At 40.6% G+C, this 19,282-nt stretch overlaps 1 protein-coding gene across 2 annotated transcripts in view; it reads left to right on the forward strand.

Moving 5' to 3' along the window:
- LOC127436480 (TBC1 domain family member 30-like) overlaps nucleotides 1-13,865 on the forward strand; it is a 13,896-nt gene extending 31 nt beyond the window's left edge. Inside the window, exons 1-12 of one of the 2 annotated variants that reach the window (XM_051690667.1) lie at nucleotides 1-500; nucleotides 2,257-2,318; nucleotides 2,422-2,487; nucleotides 2,601-2,726; nucleotides 3,409-3,594; nucleotides 3,877-4,045; nucleotides 5,695-5,863; nucleotides 6,072-6,177; nucleotides 6,948-7,054; nucleotides 7,513-7,652; nucleotides 8,111-8,317; nucleotides 12,431-13,865. The exon at nucleotides 1-500 is cut by the window's left edge and continues 31 nt beyond it. In XM_051690667.1, coding sequence (XP_051546627.1) covers nucleotides 344-500; nucleotides 2,257-2,318; nucleotides 2,422-2,487; nucleotides 2,601-2,726; nucleotides 3,409-3,594; nucleotides 3,877-4,045; nucleotides 5,695-5,863; nucleotides 6,072-6,177; nucleotides 6,948-7,054; nucleotides 7,513-7,652; nucleotides 8,111-8,317; nucleotides 12,431-13,296 — 2,361 coding nt within the window. In that variant the 5' untranslated portion in view covers nucleotides 1-343 and the 3' untranslated portion in view covers nucleotides 13,297-13,865. Of the gene's footprint in view, nucleotides 501-1,008; nucleotides 1,066-2,256; nucleotides 2,319-2,421; nucleotides 2,488-2,600; nucleotides 2,727-3,408; nucleotides 3,595-3,876; nucleotides 4,046-5,694; nucleotides 5,864-6,071; nucleotides 6,178-6,947; nucleotides 7,055-7,512; nucleotides 7,653-8,110; nucleotides 8,318-12,430 lie in introns of those variants that run through there. The other variant, XM_051690668.1, reaches the window with a different exon arrangement.
- Nucleotides 13,866-19,282: the final 5,417 nt, after the last annotated feature.

Below are 19,282 nucleotides of genomic sequence, written 5' to 3' on the forward strand. Positions count from 1 at the left end.
TATTAATATCCTTCGGGTTTTTTTATTTTATTTTTTTTATCACCTTTGATTCTTTTATACTATTTATAATTCCTGTGCTTTGTACATGGACGTTATCTTCATGTCTGAGAATAAATGATGCTTCAATGTGACCGGGATGAATGTTATCTACTGACTTATTGATCAGTTCGCCATTCTCCTCGGTGCTGTAGGTTTTAGATCGACCGTCACGAGGATATATTACATTCTAAGGTGGGGATTTTAATGCGCAAAGGAGATTCGAAGCGAAATCGGTGAGGTGGTATACGGTTTATGGTTCCAAGAGGCGATCAAACAGACCCCGTCCTCTCGGGTTTGTCTCCAGATGAAGCAGGAAAAGATTGTTTCGTCGAAGAGGTCGAGGGTTTGTGCGAAGCGGCAGAATGCAGGTGGAGGAGTCGGTAATATTATCAGTAATGTGCTGAAGAAACGCAACGGCATCTCTAGGAGAGCGCCACGCCTGCTGTGCACCCTTGAGCCAGGTGAATCCACACTCCAGTATATAATATCAGCTTATTTAATGTATTCATGAGAGTTTTTAATTTACCTTAGATAACAGGCTGCCCTTAATATTTCGTCTGTACGGTGCTAAAATGCGGAAAGATATTATTGTGAGGTGACCTAAAGGGACTCTCCCCTTTTTATATGTTATATGTAATATCTAATATAAATCCGATTTATTATATAAATACAACATCACATTTATGTTAATAATTAAATCCATTATATTATAAAATAATAATAATAAAAAATGTCATATAGCCTAAACTGAAAAGTCGACTATTATGGGCGTTCATTGTTTTGCTTTTGAGGGGTGCAGACAAGTTTCATGGCATTCTCTAGGCCTACCAACCCACTGCTTTTTATCCAGACACATGCTCTCTGCTGTGTATTGTAACATGGGTGCAGTTACAGTAGGAGGGCTGGAGAGATGATGGTAATCATGTAGGTTAATCCTGAACAGTCTGAGAGAGTGAAATAGATGCAGAAATGGTTCTCCTCCTGTGTGTCATTTATAACGTGAAACTACGACAGAAATGGACTCAGGTTGGTCTTTATTCATTCATGTGCACAAAAAGTCGGTAGGAAAAGATAAATAGCAGCTTACTTTTCCATTGCATCGTGTTGGTTCGCTAGATTTGGCCACAAACGCGTTTGAAAGGACTTAGCAATTTGCTAACTGCTAAACTGGCTTTTATTGTAAAAGATGCACCAGATTCAGATATTTTAACGTATACTTTTAAAGCTATTCCAGCTGTAGGCCGTGCAGTATGTCCTTATAACAAGATATAAACTGAAAAAAACAAGAATTATCGACACGTGATGGTGTCGTATATCCAACAATGTAGAAGGAAGTAGCAATTCAGCACCACGGTGGACTGGACAGCGACCGATACTTCCATACGCGTTTGGTTTCCGGTTTGTTTCGCGTAATATCTGTTGTATTTTGTTTTATTTTTTATAGTAGTGCTGTTAGACTTGTGAGTGTGTGTGTCATAACTGGTGCAGTTCACACAGACAAACAAAAAAGAAAACACAAAAATATGTTGTAGGGACAAAGCAAAAAAAAAAAAAAAAAAAAAAAAAAAAGGAAAGAGAGAGAACACAAATTTCATTATCCATTTAGACAAACATTAAGTGAAAATGTTGAATGCAGAACATATTTCAGATGTTAAGGTTGCTTTTTACTTGCATATTTTGATATTCTATTTATAAAAACCGTGAACAGAGTCTTGGTTGGTATATTTGCATATGTGGATGTAAAATTTACAAAGACATGGAACTTCATTCATAATTCACAATAATAATAATAATAATAATAATAATAATAATAATAATAATAATAATTAATAATTCATAATTCATTTCATTCATTCTTAATTCATAATAAAACATGCATCGTTGACATGATCATTTATATGGTAGCCAAAAATAATATGCCTGTGCTGTTAGACATAGACTGTGACGTCTTGAGATAGTTAGGTAACTCGGTCTCATCATAAGTGAAGAGCCATCGAATGAAAGCGAACCTTCATTCATTATTTATAAACTTATTTTCACTACTTGTCTGTGCATTTTAGATCATGACCAATTTCAGTTTTTATGTGCATACTGAATGCTGATTACACAACATCAACCCTTCAATCAGTTCATTTGTTAATGAGACACCTGCGGCTCAGGACATCATTTTTATGCAGCATTATCTCACTGAATGCCCTCTGTTTTGTCTCTTTGTAGGGGTGGACACCAAATTGAAGTTCACTATCGAACCATCCCTTGGCAAAAATGGCTTTCAACAGGTATGAATGATATATTTGTACTGCTGTACACCTAACTCCCCCAAATAGCACTAATTGTGCTTTTGGTTTGTATGTTGTTTGTGATAATTTTTTTTCTCTGCAGTGGTACGATGCCCTGAAAGCAGTGGCCAGGCTGCCCGCTGGCATTCCCAAAGAGTGGAGGAAGAGGGTACGAGTTGAGGAAATTTCATCTAACAATGTTCCTATTTATGTGTCATTTGTACTTGTTTTGGTAAATGTGCACATCTAATGTGAGATTAATGTTTGGTTTGCTTAATGTAGGTATGGTTGACCTTAGCTGACCAGTACCTCCACAGCATTTCCATAGACTGGGAGAAAACGATGAGATTTGCCTTCAATGATCGCAGCAATCCAGATGACGACTCTTTGGGAATTCAAATAGTCAAGGTACACACATATAGTTCTATGCAATGTTCTCTACAAGACCCATTGCTCTTTAGATTTATTAATTGACACAGCTGCAAACTTTTCTATAAGATTGTTATGGTCCATTTGAGTTTACTTCACAGAAATTTGTAAAGTCATAACCACTGAATAAACTAGAAGTTTTGTTGTATAAAAACAAATATAGTGAAACTTTTGGATACAGTGCTTGTGAAACCACAGCTCTGTATTCTCACATCAACATGAATCACAAGGCTTACATCTCTTGTGTTTCAATTTTGTGTGTCATTTTTTTTAGCAAGCAAATAAATTGTGGCTTTAGAGTAGAATTTCAGTGTCAGAGATATTTAATGGAATAAATTCGGGTCGGTCAGATGAAATGTTAAATGGAGTAACAGGATGTTTGCTCTTTGTTGTGCATCACTGGTAAGTGGATAATGGAACAGTGAATATGTGTATGTGTGTGCACGTGTGTTTGTCTGTGTAGCGCTGCAGGAGAACAGTTATTCATCAAAGGCAGGTGTGCGAATGGGCAAAGTTTAATTTCCTCTCTTGGAAAGTTGGCTCTTTTTCTTGCTTGTGCTCTCTTGTCTCAAGACCTTCCCTATTGTCCTCATTTGAGAAAAGGATGCATCTTATTTATATAAATCTGTAGCACTTTGTATTTCCTTCTCATTTTACCCAGGACTTGCACCGGACAGGCTGCAGTTCTTATTGTGGCCAGGAGGCAGAGCAGGACCGGGTGGTGTTAAAGCGGGTACTGCTGGCATACGCCCGCTGGAACAAGACTGTCGGCTATTGCCAGGGATTTAATGTTCTAGCCGCTCTCATCCTGGAAGTAATGGAGGGGAATGAAGGAGATGCATTAAAGGTTTGTTGGTAGCACTTTACAATAAGGTTGTGTTTGTTAACATTAGTGAATGCATTTGGTATGATGAACTAACAATGATAACCATGATTTATAAATGCTGTAAAAGTATTATTCATTCTTATTTCATGTTCACTTTTGTGTTAATTGATGTAAACGAATACAACCTTATTATAAAGTGTTACCAGTTTGTTTACATGTCTGTCTCTGTAGATTTGCTCAGTAATCTGAACTCTTATTTTGGATAGAAATGCAAAAAACTATATTGTCTTCATTCCTGTGTAGGTGATGATATATTTGATCGATAAGGTGCTTCCAGATTGCTACTTCGCCAACAACCTGCGTGCGCTCTCAGTGGACATGGCAGTGTTCAGGGATCTGCTGCGACTGAAGCTTCCAGAGCTTTCTCAGCATCTCCATCACTTACAGAAAATAGCCAATCGGGAAGGGGGAGGTGTGTAACAATCTTATGTATGGGTAGATGACTGTGACGAGGAGGGTGTGGCCGGGCCGTGAGGTTGCACGCCCACCCTTTCCCTCTCTCCATGCCTCCCCTCGTCTCTCCCCCAGGTCCCCTGGAGGCGGGGTGGACCACCGGCTGACGGAACGGCCAGAAGGGCAGTGTCTCCCCTCCAGAGATAGGGGGGAGGTAGGTCAGTCCGGTGGCGCCCCGGCATGAATCGGGCGGGGGAGGAATGTGATGAGGAGGTGGGCGTGGCTGGGCCGTGAGGGTCCACGGCCGGCACTGAATCAGATGATCAGCGGGAGAGCAAGATAAAGGAGGGCCGGAGACGCCAGTTCGAGAGAGAGAGAGAGACACACGTGGCCACGCTGCATGTGTGTCTGTGTTTGTTTATGGTTTATGTTGTTTTAAGTTCATTTTTATCATTAAACCTTTATGTTGGGAGCCTGGGTAGCTCAGCAAGTAAAAATGCTGACTACCACCCCTGGAGTCACAAGTATGAATCCAGGGTGTGCTGAGTGACTCCAGGTCTCCTAAGCAACCAAATTGGCCCAGTTGCTAGGGAGGGTAGAGTCACATGGGGTAACCTCCTCGTGGTCGCTATAATGTGGTTCGCTCTCAATGGGGCGCGTAGTGAGTTGTGCGTGGATGTCGCGGGGAATAGCGCGAAGCCTCCACATGCGCTATGTCTCCGTGGTAACGCGCTCAACAAGCCATGTGATAAGATGCCTGGATTGACGGTCTCAGACACGGAGGCAACTGAGATTCATCCTCCACCACCCGGATTGAGGCGAGTCACTACACCACCACGAGGACTTAGAGTGCATTGGGAATTGGGCATTCCAAATTGGGGAGAAAAAGGGGAGAAAAAACAAAAACAACAACAAAAAAAACTTTATGTTGACTATTCAGCCGGTTCCTGCCTCCTCCTTGCCCATCCTTTAACTGTTACAATGACATGAAATACTTTTGGGAACTGACATTTTCCTGCGGTGTGACATGCTACAGCATACTCCATCTAAAACAATTTTAAACGGCATTTTGCTAAATATTTTATAATTGTTTTGCATGCATCGGTAACACTTTACAATAAGGTTCCATTCGTTAACATTAATTGATGCATTAGGTATCATGAACAAACAATGAACAATATATTTTGAACAGCATTTATTAACCGTTTTTAATGTTAGTTAATAAAAATTGTTTATTGTTAGTTCATGTTAGTTCATAGTGCATTAACTAATCATAACATATACAACTTTTAATTTAAGTTAGTGTATGATGAAATTAACATTAATTTATCATTCATTTATTAATTTAATCAAAATGTATAAATGCTGTAAAAGTATTGTTCATTGTTAGTTCATGTTAACTATGGAACCAAATGGAACCTTATTGTAAAGTGTGACCGCTTTCCCTTATACATTTATATAAATTAATATTAATTAAATGTAAATATTAAATTTATTTCAACCTTAAATTTTGATAAAATGTTGTTAAAAAGTCCATGGACACAATATGTGTCAGCTACCCTAAATGTGTAAAATGCAGTCTGTGTTACAGAGTACATCAGGTCAGCTGATGAGCAAATTTGTGTTAAACACCATTTCTGATTGTTGCTGTTTGTTTTACTGTTTTAGGAAGCTATGAACCTCCGCTCACTAATGTCTTCACCATGCAGTGGTTTCTTACCATTTTTGCCACCTGTCTACCCCACCGCACCGTGCTGAAGATCTGGGACTCTGTCTTCTTCGAGGGCTCAGAAATGCTACTACGTGTAGCTCTGGCCATCTGGGCCAAACTTGGAGAGTAAGTTCAACAATCAGATGTACATGCAGAAAGAGAGTTGGTTCCAAGTGAGGACATATTCCAAGACTTATGTCTTGGCATGTAATAAGGAAACCTACATTATGTGATCATAAATCATATATGAAACACACATTTTAATAGAATTGTCAGCTTTTATAAAGCATTCTGACGGTTTCATAACTTTGTTGTTTGCCTGTCTATCTCACAGGAGAATTGAGGAGTGCCAGACTGCTGATGAATTCTATAGCACTATGGGTTGCCTGACCCAGGAAATGCTGGAGCACAAACTTATCAACTCTAATGAACTCATGCATGTAAGCCAGGTGAAGTTATTTGAGTCTGACATCATGAAACTTAAGAGACTGTGAGAACAGTATTGCAAAAATTATATTATGTGGCTCCTTAAACGTTTTGCAGCAGGCTCTAAAAGCAAGTTAAATCCAAACAGATGAGGTTTTTAAGGTTAATGCTCTATCGAGTTCATCAACCTCCCTACCCCAAACTTTACCAATAGTGTCATAAAAAGCGAATGTGAGATGAAAAACGTAACAGCTGAAGCAACCATGGCTAACCGTTTGCCGCTAACGTGTCGACTTGTGTGCTCTTCAGGACTTGTACCCTGGTCCTTCGCATTGCAAGTGCAATACTCTATCAGTTGAGCTACTGTGCAATTTAATCACACTCAAATAAGCTTGTAAATGTAGTTGGTTATGTAATGCAAATATTAAAATACATCGCCTTACAAGCCATGCACAAGTAAAAGTGTTTATATGTCATAAGATAGCATTGTGTGAGGAACAGGATGAAAAGTAAGTGTTTATGAACTGATAATCTGCCATTTTGCTCTTGATTTGTGTGAAAGTGAATGAAAGTCATTGTTGCTGTAGCGCCTCTATTGTTCATTTTTGTGTAAAAATCAGTTTGCAAAATGTGTTTTCATGAGACCAGGTTGTATCAAGATCAATGGATGTAATGATACAGAATAGTTTAAAGTTTACTCTTATGGTTTCCATACAGTTATTCTATTGGCTTTGGCACTAAATATGTATGTACATATGAAATGCACCTGTGTTCCTCTCGACAGACGGTTTACTCCATGGCTCCCTTCCCATTTCCCCAGTTGGCTGAGCTCAGGGAGAAATACACCTACAACATAACTCCCTTTCCTGCCCCAGTCAGAGCTAACAGCAGGTATGCACACTGAAAAGATCCATCACCCACAGCACAGATGGCACCTGTTGAACTGTCATTAAATGTTTTTACGTGAGACTAGATTGTATTGTTATATAACACGTACTGTATATTATATTGACATGCAAATGTTCTCCCTTATCTTGACAAGTACTGCACTTAGTGTAAATATAGTTTCCTACATAGTATTATGCATATGTTTCTAGTTCAAGCATAAAGAGACGATAGCTTGCAGATGATAAAACAAGGACCCGAGTTATACTTAGGTACTAGAATAGAAACTTAGGACCTCTTTTGACTTGGACCAATGAGCAACCACCTAAGAACCGCATAGCAACATCTTGGCAACCACCCAGAACAACGTAGTATTGTGGAAGCAAGTTTAGCACCAGCCTTCACCATTAAAAATCTACTTATTGTTATTAGAAATAATATTGTATATTATATACTATTTATAGTCAGACACTCCATGGATGGGAGAGTGATGATGATGCTGACATAGATGATGAAGACTCTATTGTTACCGCCCTGGGCTGTTTGGGGCCTCTCGGTGGACTTCTGGCTCCTGAGATCCAAAGATACCATAAGCACCTTAAAGGTCTGTTTCTGCTTCCATTTCATCAGTTTCACTGCAATGCAAATTATCATATTGCTGCATTGTGATATTATATAAATGTGTCAAATGGAAAAAAGTCTATGATTTCTTCTCAATGGTTAACATTTTAGGAGTCACTTAAACTATATAACCTAATGCAAACATTACAAGTTCACTGTAGATCACGTTGAAAGCCTTACCTTGGCAAGATCTGCAAATCCTTGAAATCTTGTCTAAATCTGCCTGCAAATTAATTTAATCCCAGATGCATTTTTCAGTTCTTGTTGTTGGGTTAAAATATTCCAGCTGTCCTAAATTACAGGGCAAGTAAAAAGACGGAAAGTTTGGAAAGGGGCTGATGCAGCAATTACTCAAGTTACCCTGTAAAATCTGTCACAACACTTTGGTGCTCACCAACCAACTTTTACAATTAGATCATATCTTTTTCTGTCTTTTTTCAGATCAGAGAGCAGAAAAGGGTTCTCATTGCAGTAACATGGCAGAGCTCAGTCCCGGGGCAGTGGGCGCGGGCCGGGCGGAGCATCAGGCGGCCATCAACAGTATGATGCTGGAGCGCATGAGTACTGACATCAGTGCGCTGAAGAGACAGTACTCTCGCATCAAACAGAAACAACAGCAACAGGCTGGTCTGCTTTACATTCATGCAGGTTAGTGATGTCTGATTCTCGAGTGAATTGTTCTTTTGAACTGATTCTTTTAACGACTCGATCGAACCCAATTCGCAAGGCTTTGGTAGATCACCCAACTGTAAGGGATGTCATTGTTTAGGGGTGAAACTGTGAAATGGCAACAATGTTGTTAACAGAATGGGAACTAATATTTTTAACAATTAACATTATTATGAATATTGGCAATACTAGTTTTAGTGATGTTCTTAACAATGTTGTTAGTAATGAACAACTGTAGCAGGACACGTTGGGCACAAACGAGTCATGACACAGACAAGGTACACGTTTACCCCTGGAGGGTTCTTTTATTGACTGAAGTGAAGCAGTGAAGTGTGGTGGGTAGGTGGTGGTACTCGGTGTGCAATCGCCTTCTTCCCTTCGTGCAGTGTGATGGTGAGTGGGTGCCGTTAGGAGAGGTGAGACTCGCTCCTCATCCGAGTCTTCGAGGGAGACGAATGCCAGTGGGGTGAGGTCTGCTTCCTCTTAGTCGCTGCCTGTAAAAACATAGAAAAATGTGTGAGCAAGGTCACAAAAAGAATGTTCACATTTATCAGCGAGCTCACGGTACATTTCCTCACCGACTTCTCATTCAACTGTTTCTCTTACTGGCTTTTATCCCTGTGTCTCCCTCATTGATTAATAGATACCAGGTGTGCCTGGTTACCTCTGCGAGCAAGTCTAATTGTTGTTGCCATGGGTGATGCTGATTGGAACTTAAGCGCCTCTCCACAGTCACCCCCTCCCCTTCAAGCGTCATCCTGTTTCTATGCGAAATTATACCACGAGATTTACAACGGTGATGGGGGTTAACTTGCTTACCAGACCTGACCAGGCTGAGAACATCATGGAGAGCCCATCCGCGTTTCCGTTTCCGGCCCGATGCTGCACAGTGAAGTGGGAGTCCTGGAGTGCCAAGAACCATCTCATCACCCGGGCATTCGTATCCTTTGCCCGAGCCATCCATTGGAGAGGTGCATGATCTGTGATTAATGTAAAGGACCTCCCAACAGGTAGTACAGCAACTCCAGGACTGCCCACTTTATTGCTAGGGCCTCTCTCTCCACAGCGGTGTATCTGGACTCGGCCAGGTTCAGCTTCTGACTGATGTTTACTACCGGGTGTTCCTGCCCCTCCTGACACTGTGACAGTATTTCTCCCACTCCTGAATCGGACGCATCCGTCTGTAAAATAAAAGGCGTGAGGGTTCTCTTTAGTGCCTGGAATGCCTGCGCAGCTTCCTTGGACCATACGACCCAATTTCTTTGTCAGGTCTGTAAATGGGCAGGCCACAGAGGAGAAATCATGGATGAAGCATCGATAGTATCCAGCCAACCCCAAAAAGGCACGTACCTGAGTTTTGGTGTTGGTACGAGGGAACTCTCTTACTGCTGTCACCTTGTCTTCCTGGGGAACCACTAGTTCTCATCCTATGTGGAAGCCCAGGTACCGTGACTCTGACAGACCCAGGTGACACTTGTGGTGGTTTACCATCAGCCCAGCCCTACCCAGAGATGACAGCACCTTCCGCAACCATAGTAGATGATCTTACCATCCTTCGGAATGGATCACCATGTCATCCAGATATGCGGCAGCGTACTGTTGATAGGGGCGCAAGATGACATCCATCATTCTTTAAAAGGTGGCTGGCGCCCCATGCTGGAGACCCAGTGGCCCGATGAAGTACTGAAGGCTGTCTTCTCCTTTGCCTTGGGTGCCAATGGGACCTGCCAGTATCCCTTTGTCAAATCCAAGGTTGAAATAAAATGGGCTCTCCCTAACCTTTCAATGAGTTCGTCCACCCGAGGCATGGGATAGCTGTCAAAGGTTGAGACTTCATTTAGCTTCCTGAAGTCATTACAGAAGCAGAAGGTGCTTTCTGTCTTCGTGAACATAAAGATGGGGCTGGACCATGGGCTCTTGGGTGCTTCAGTCACCCCGAGTTTTAGCATCTTCTTTACCTCTTCCTCAATGACTTGCCAGTGGGCTTCAGGAACTTGATATGGCCACTTCCGTACCACTAGTCCTGGTAGTGTGCATATAACATGTGATATTACCTCTGTCTGTCCAGGGACCTCTGAGAACACATCCTTAAATTGACTGACCAGGGCCTCCATTTCCTTTTGCTGGGCTGCCGACAGATGTTCTCATAAATCAACCACCGGGGGTCCCTCCGTGGCCTGTAGGGCTGGTTGATTTCCCGGCTCCACTCAGCGCTTGAGGAGATTGCGGTAGAGCTGGTCCACCCTCTGTCTCCCTGGCTGCCTCAGCCGATAGGACATGGGTCCCACCCGCTCCACTATGGTGTAGGGGCCCTGCCAAGATGCTAGAAATATATATGAAGCATTTTGCACTGGGCCTCCACGATGTGCTCTTTCACGAGCGGCATGACCCGCTCAATTCCGTTTCTCATTTTCCTCACGTGCTCAATGGTCGAGCAGAATGGTGATGGCTGCTGTTCCCAGGCTTCCCTCACTACATCTTAAAGGCGAATGGTGTGAAACCCGTTGAAGCTTGTGGGACTTCTCTTACCCCAAAGAGAATGTACAGTATTTGGATAAGATGTATGTAAACTTCTGACTTTAACTGTATGGTAGGAGGCGATCCCAGTCATGTATATGCTGGAACATACCTTGTGTCACCATGTACACACGTGATGGGGATTAGCACATGCCCTGGTTTCTCTGACTTCAACAGGTGGGGTTGCAGGAAGCACACGGAGCTTCCCGTGTCCAACATGGCTTTGACTCACTGGCCATTGATTTTTACCTCTCATTCTGGAGCCCCCACTGGAACTCTTAGGTGTGTAATGCAGCCCATCATCCAGGCCCGTGCTTCGGGTGGGTTTGGATCTGTTGGGATTGGCTTGTCTTGGGCTGTGGCTGGTGGTGGCAACAAGAATGACCTGGTGGTATCCTCAGCACTTCGTCGATCCCCTGGGCCCCTCTGGGGGAATGGTGCAGCCCTCTCCCTGGCTTCCCTGGCATAAGTGGCTTCGGAGCATTCCACTGCTTCAATGAGTTCTTTTAATGTGGTGGGATTCACCATGCCGAACTGACGATGGTACGCGCGAGGTAGTGCTCTCATCATTTGGTCCACTACTACCTTTTCAATCACTTTGGCTGGTGTATCATCATCTTCCGATAGCCAGAGCTCCACCAGCTGCTGTAATTGTGCCGCCTGTACCCTCACCGGCATATTGGAGTCGAAAGCCCAGTCATGAAAAGTCTGTGCAGCGCAGACCGGCAAGAGCCCCACCCGGGCGAGGATTTCTTTCTTAAAAACATTACAGTCATTTGAGGTGGTAACCGGCAGCGAGTTGTAGATGTGTTGCAGTTCCCCAGTGAGGAGAGGGGTGGTAAATTCCACCCACTCCACTTATGGCCATCCCTCGCATGCTGCCACCACCTCGAATGTATGTAAATACGCCTCAACATCATCCTGATCAGTGGGTTTCATCAGGATATGTTGAGCAGTTAATCTCACCTCCGATGCGAGGGCTCTCGCGGTTGTCTCTGATCTCAACAGGAGAATCTCCTCCGTGGTCCGGTTTTGGCTGGCGACAAGCTGTACCGTCAGTGCCATGAATGTCCTCCATGCTGGGAATGGGAATATGTATTATTAGTCAGTGTGATGTCACATTTTTCTCAGGACCTCCAGTGGAAGCTGAAACTATTGAACATCATCAACCCAGTAAACAACAGAACCACAACTCTGGTACTATCCTTTACAGTTCAACTGAGATTCCACTTTGGATGTTTTAGGCACTTCATGTGGTGCAGAAGAGTTATTTTGGTTGGTGTTGGGTCTTCTAGTGGGTAATGCAATAATCACACCATATTTTTTAGTAGCGTTTTGGTGAAGGCTGTGGTGATTGATTGGAGGTGCTTTCCATGTGATCTATGCTTTGCGGGGGATTGCTTTTTAATTAACATTTTTGAATTATATTATTTGTTTAAATTTTGCAATATGTATTTTTATCAGTAATTTCTTTTAAGGCAATACTGGGATTGGACCCCTTAAGGACATTGGTGACTTAGCAGTCTGTTTACAAATACTAGTGTTTTCTTACTCTTCAATGTTGATTCTTTACAGATAAATATCCGGCCACAAGTATCCTTGCCTCACAGATTAGTCCCTCCCCTGTAGTCAATCATCTTCTCCTTGGTAGGAGGCCCAGGCCCTGTCACCGATCGTCAAAAAACAACATCATCCATAACGGGGGAGTTCACCCTTTGCCCCAAGCCCGTTCCACCCCAAGCCAGGTTCTAGCATCCCGGGCTAGGCTCCATTCCCCCTGGCGCACCCATGTGCACACACACCGGAGGAACATCGCCAGAGCACGGGCCCAGCTCGGCTTTGACGATTCTTTGGAACTAGAGGAGGATCAGTCTCCAAAACTCAGTGAGAGCATGGCAGAAGAAGCACCTGAAGAGGAAAATGAGGAAGATCGGGAGGAAGACCAGGTGGAGGACAAAAAGACTGCACCCGAAGAGCAGGAGAAGATGTGTGAAGAAGTGGTGGCTGAAAGTTCTCTGCAAGACCACAGCTCTGGAGAAGGACAGGACGTCCAACAGATCGAGAACCAGCTATGTTCTCTAGAGCTGGAAACGTTATCAGAATCAGCTTCTCCAACCACAACTGACCCAGAGCCATCAATTCCACCACCAGAGCCCAAAATCACAGCTCCAACTCCACTCTCATCCACCTGTCATCCAGGTTCAGACTCTTCAAGCTCCGAAAGTGGAGGTTCTCTCAGAAGAAGCCCCTCGACTTTAGCGGGAGAACCTCCAAAACCACAACAGATCTTCTCCCCTTTCCCCTGCATCAAAACGCCTCGCAAGTCCATCGCTGCAAGAAACTTGGGCCTCTACGGCCCAACTGCCAGAACTCCAAACATGCACTTTCCTCAGATGAGTAGAAGTATGAACTGTGTGGGAAGCACCACCAAGCGACGATGAGCACTTGAATGAGATAAAACTATTTTATTCTTCATATCAGTACTTTGGGTTCAAAACTCTTGACTTAAAAAGCACACACATTCCAAATTAGTATGCTTCCAGATACTGAAAACATGCCATTAAGTTTATCTATATGACATGCCAATTGGTAACCACTGTCAAAGTCACAGTTGTAGGCAATCACTATGAATTCATGAAGTTTATTACTTATTTTTTTATGCAATAACCTACCACAACAAATGGGAGTAATGCCCTGAAGAACAAGCCACATGATTGAAGGGTTTGTATCTTTGAAAGTATCTTTGCTGCATGTTGAGGCCACCAGTATTTGCCATGATGCACTGTGTATGTTTACAGTTCAAGGAAATTCAAGTAGAGCAACAACATCTGTGTAAAGTGTCTCATATTTAATGACTGCAAGACTTCACAAACCATGAACTTGTTCCACAACAAATTTGAAGCTCTTTTTTTTCCATGTTTACTTGATTTTATTTCCTGTGTTCATGTGAGTTTTACCTGTGTTCATGTATTCTCTTCAATCATTTTTTTTTTTTTTTACAATCAAGCCATGCATTTCTGTCTTTTTCTCTTCAATGAATTGTATTGTTGTTGTTTTTTCCATCTGAGTAACAAGTTGTTTTTTTCTCATTTTGAGTTGCAATTGAATGTCTCTTTGAATGTTGATTTATCTATGGTGCTTACAAGTGCTGGGAGATAAATAATAAGCACAGTGAATAAAAGACTTGCGAGTATGGAAAAACAAATCTTGGAGATGTATTTCAGTTTCTGCGTATTGGTTGTTTTTTGTTCATGTTTTGACAGTAGCAATAGTTACCATCATTTAATGTGCAACTTTACCATTGTCCCATGATTAATTTAAACTTTAAAGTATTATTAAGCCCTCACAATATTTCTTACATTCACAAACACCATGTTACAGACTGACCTCACTGTGAATTCAGCGACAGTAGGTCAAAAAGGCTTCAGACGAAATCTGACTGACTGAAATTTGAACAATTGCCCCCAGTGGCCAAAACTGGAAGTGTTGTTGAACTTATGGGCATCTATGATCTCAACACAGAGGGGCGCCACAAGTGAGTTGTAAAGTGAGGTTTTAGTTGCAAATGATGTAGGCCTAATGCAGTCAACAGGAATGCATATTTTAGTAACCATATGGCCTAACCTAAACCCCAACCTTTAACCTAACTTATTGGTGTAAAAATGTAATCCTAGAGGGAAAATGCAAACTCCTAATCACAGTCATGATTGATTGTGTGTGGACATATAACCTTCCCATGCTTCATGTCATCTAAGCACTCCTTAAACTTTGATGGATGGGGCACTGTCAAATGTATTATACTGTGATTTATTATAATTTATTATTCAATATAGTATATTGTACAAATTGAATTGGCTAAACATCACATTATCTGCTTAAAACAAAAGTTGATGCAAGTGAAAACACTAAGTACCGGAAAATGAAAACAGGCTTCCTTTATCAATCATGGAACACTTCAGCGTTTAGAAAAAAAGGTAAATATATCATAAATGTTCACAAGAATAGTTATTTTTACAAAACTGTTACATGTTTGGAATTCTGGGTCTTATTGATGCTCCTTGGTTCAATGTGACAACCAGTTTATGCAAATTTAAGAATTTTACTTCGCAAAGCTTGAAATAAAAAAGACTGCCTTAGAATCTAATGCTCTAGAGCTATGATTTTCATCATAATCATCTCACATGTACACTTGGCCCTAAAAAATATTTGGAAACTTAAACCACAGTTAAAATGTCATTGCATTAGGTTACAAAATTATAAACTATCAGGAAACAAATTCTGCTAGAGCTTGTCTCAGAACTCATGTCCCTTTTCTGAGCCATTTTTGCAATGACCTTTTTTAGGTCATTTTTAGTGGATGATTGAAGTCAGTTCTCAAGTTCACACAGGTGTAGTCCATTACATTAACAATGGACATGTTCCACTAATGTTTGACAATCAGAAAATGTTCAGATACTTTTTGTCTTTTTAACATTTTAAACACTGTATCATTTCAAACCAAACAAACTTTTGTAATAAAACTTGAAGTGTGCTTATGACATCTTAAAAATAAATGTCACACGGTTTGATATTTTGTTATCTAATGCAATAACGTTACACATTAAAGTGTGGTTTTAAAAACATGTTTGGGGCCACTATAGGACTTAAAATGAACGCTGAATACAGCAAAAAAAAAAAACAACAACATTGCTGTAGAAAACTGCAGCCAGCTTGTAAATGTAGCAGCACCTCCACATGTGTGAATGGAAAGAGAATGTTTTTTACTTCGCTTTTAATAGTCATTGCATAATGTCTACACATGTTTGCAATTACCAGCTGAGCCAGTGAAGGTCATTATTAATGACACCCATGTGACAAGGCTCAGATAGTGTTTGTGAATGAAAAGTCTTTAAAACACATTAAAACATCTAAACTGATTAAGGTCAAATGTATCATGCTTGATGTGTCTTTTTCCATTTCTGAGGTTAACTTTATGAACTGACCAGGCGTACGGCCTATTTAGGCTACACGTGGTAAAAATCATCACACATTCTCTTTACATTTTATATCTTGTGCACAGACAACAATCTTCCACTAGATCTCACTGTTGTTCTTGTTTTACTTTTCATGTACCCTTTTGTAGCACACCACAATTTAGGAGCTAACTGTGTAAAGAAATGCCTGTAATAATAATTTAAATACATGTCTACAATATAATCTTGTATGAATTAGAATTAGAATCATCCTATTTTATGACCTCTTTCAGTGAGTTGCTTTTTAATGCTCACACTTTAAAAGATAACAGACTCATTATACACTGCTTTTAACCCACTTTGCCTTGAGCACACAAACTGGGCAAGATCACGCTGAGCTGGTAAAATAATTTTTGGCAGTTTTATAATTAAAATAATTAAACTTATTACAAAAAAATATGTTCCATTGGTAAACACCAAATATATAAACCTTACTGCACAAAAGTCCACGTGAGGAAAGATATTGCTTTGTAAACATACTTATAAAGATGCAGATGTTTCAAGTAATGGTTCCTTGTGAAAGTTGTGTCAGGATGGTCCTATTTCAGCCCTTTAAAACTCCTAAAACTAGAACTGCAGTTTAGTGTCCAAATCTCTCCCAAAGACCCAAATAAACCCCCAAGTGTCATTTGTACAGGATTTATGCAACACTGCATCCTTGTGAGAAAATTTTGGATGCATATTTCCCGAGGGATCATGGGATGGTCTGAAATTAGTGTACTGATCGAATGGGCAGACATTTCTGTTGGGACTGGCAAGGGGCCAATTTCTGCTTGTATATACTTTACTTCTGATTTCCCAAGGGGCCAATTTGTCTCGTACAGCAAAGGACAAGCCTGAAATTCACCTATAAATAATGGGATTGAAAGGACTTGTCTACTGTAGATCCTGCCTTACAGTTTGCAGGGGACAGAATTTGATCTGATTCAAAATGTTTCTGAATTTGACCCAAAACTGTTTCATGCATTACAGAATTTCAAAAATATTTGGTACATACCTTTTCTGCTTTAATGATAGCATGCACTCAAGGTGGCATGGACTCCACAAGTTTGTGCAAAACCTGATAATTCATGTTATCTAGCATGTGGGTCGCTGTACGTATTGCCACCGTTGCCTAGTGAAATAAAAACTAGTGGCGCTACAACAACAATGACTTAGATTTTTGTGATGGTTCTAACAATATCATCCACTGCTGGAAATATATAGCAATTTAAAATGTCATTTTTAATCTTTCATGTCTCTTTAAACATGAACAAAGTAGAATTTACTAGCATATAACCCTGCAATCGGTTCACCCTCCACCAGTGTTGGGTGTAATCTGATTACAAAGTAATTAGTTACTGTAATAGTATTACTTTTTATTCAAAAAATAATATACACACTCCATTTAAAATTTTTGCATTCATATTACAGTTACTGACTTTAAATTAATTAAGTTCATTATTTGGTGTACATATTATTCTAAAATAATATGTATGATACATAAAAAAAAAAATTAATATGTTCATATGTATGTCTGGTGTGCAACAATGTACTGTACAAATACATAAAGAGATTATTTATAATTTTTTTGAGTGGAAAACTCTTCAATAAAAGTGTTTTAGAAAGTAACTTAAAAGTAATGTTATTACTTTTTCGCTGAAGTAAACAACAAAGTAAACTTACTGCAATTTTAGAGAAGTAGTTAACAATTTGAAGTGGATTACTTATTTTGGGTAATTTACCCAACACTGCCCTCCACCTGTGGTGTAAAAGAAATGGGAGGATATACAGGACTAGAGAGAAACCAAATGTCAAACGAATAATGAGCCAACAACTTCTGGAGATAATACTGTTATTATAAGTTCAGCATTAGTTTCGCATCTTTGGACCTGCCAGCTCCAGTTTCAATTCTACTTAATGTTGATTATACGTGCTGGTGTAAATGTAAGTGTGAGTTATGTTACTCTTATAGCGCAATTTCCCACATTATTATCACGAAACCCGATCTGATTTTCTGCCTTATTGAATGCACCCAAACCCTGCTCATTAGAGATCGCTCTTATTTGGCAAGCATTCATTATAAAATATTTTTTTTGTATGTGTATCTGTCAGTTTTCATTTCTGTAACAACATACAGTACACACTTACGTTGTTTATAATGAGGTATTTTTTCCACTGTCTTTAATTTAATGTTTTGCACTGTACAATGCAGAAACAAGACAAATGTAGTGCAACAAGTTTGACAAAACAAACAATGAAGCTGCAGATGTAAAGAAACAGGTATGAAGAAACAGCAGCTAGCTTTTTACATGGCCACACCACACCTGCAATGGCAAATTTATTATGAATACACTTAAAAAACATAAAATAATTTGGAACCCTTTATAAACCACCCCACTAAAGCCTAATAAATGCCTTACTTCAGTGAGAAAGGCTCTTACCATACGCTAAGCACACCAAATCAACGCACTTCAACCTAATAATATATACAGATTAAGATTACTGTTGGGTAGGCACAAGAATAAAAAGCAAATGAGCAACTAACCAGGAGAGAGAGAGAGAGAACAAAACTTCAGAGTTTATCCTGCTGCTTCTCTTGCAAACAAAATGCAAGAGAAGCACTAAACAGTTTACAGGGACGATAACAAACACAACATCCTCTTTACGAACACCGTTTATCAATCAGATACTTAACGTGTGGCACACCAATCACATGGGAGAGGCACATGTGTGCTCAATAACAGAGAATTGAGCTTAATATTAGCAAGCATTCTCTAATTCTTTAATGAGGCGCACACCAAGCGCGCTCAATAAGGAATGCGCATAGACACTTGCTGGATTTCCATCCTAAATGTTTCGCATTTTTAAGCGCATTTCTAAAAATTAGACTTAAGAAAATACGAATTGTTGCGCGTTTCCATACATAATGCGCATTATCATGAGGGAACCACCTCGTTATGATGGAGCAGCTGAATGACCTCTCCCTGCTTTGGGGACAATTTTATTTGCAAGATTGGTGCAAGTATCTAATTTTATTAAATGCATCCAAAAGACACCGCAGAATAAGTGTAATATCTGATATAATGTGGGCTGAAATAACTGCGATCCCCACACACCGCCAGTCTCCGCATACCTGGGAGCGCCCGCTCTCAAAACTGTTCTGGCGGATTGTGAGGACCCACTTTATCGACCAGCTGTGGGTTAAACACTTCCAAGCTACCGTACACTCATAACACCTGCACGAATGTTCAAAACAGGTCATCGTTTTGCGAATAAACCGTTTCCATCACCTTAATGCGCATTTTAAGGAATGTGAAACTCTAGAAAAGCTACCTCCTCCTAGCGCATAAAATGTTAAGCGAATTAAGAAAGTTTATTCGCTTATCAGGCGTTTCCATTCAGGATTTCTTATGCGCAATTTCACAATGTGCAT

The sequence above is a fragment of the Myxocyprinus asiaticus genome, chromosome 47 (assembly GCF_019703515.2).
Source record: "Myxocyprinus asiaticus isolate MX2 ecotype Aquarium Trade chromosome 47, UBuf_Myxa_2, whole genome shotgun sequence".
Taxonomy (NCBI): Eukaryota; Metazoa; Chordata; class Actinopteri; order Cypriniformes; family Catostomidae; genus Myxocyprinus; species Myxocyprinus asiaticus.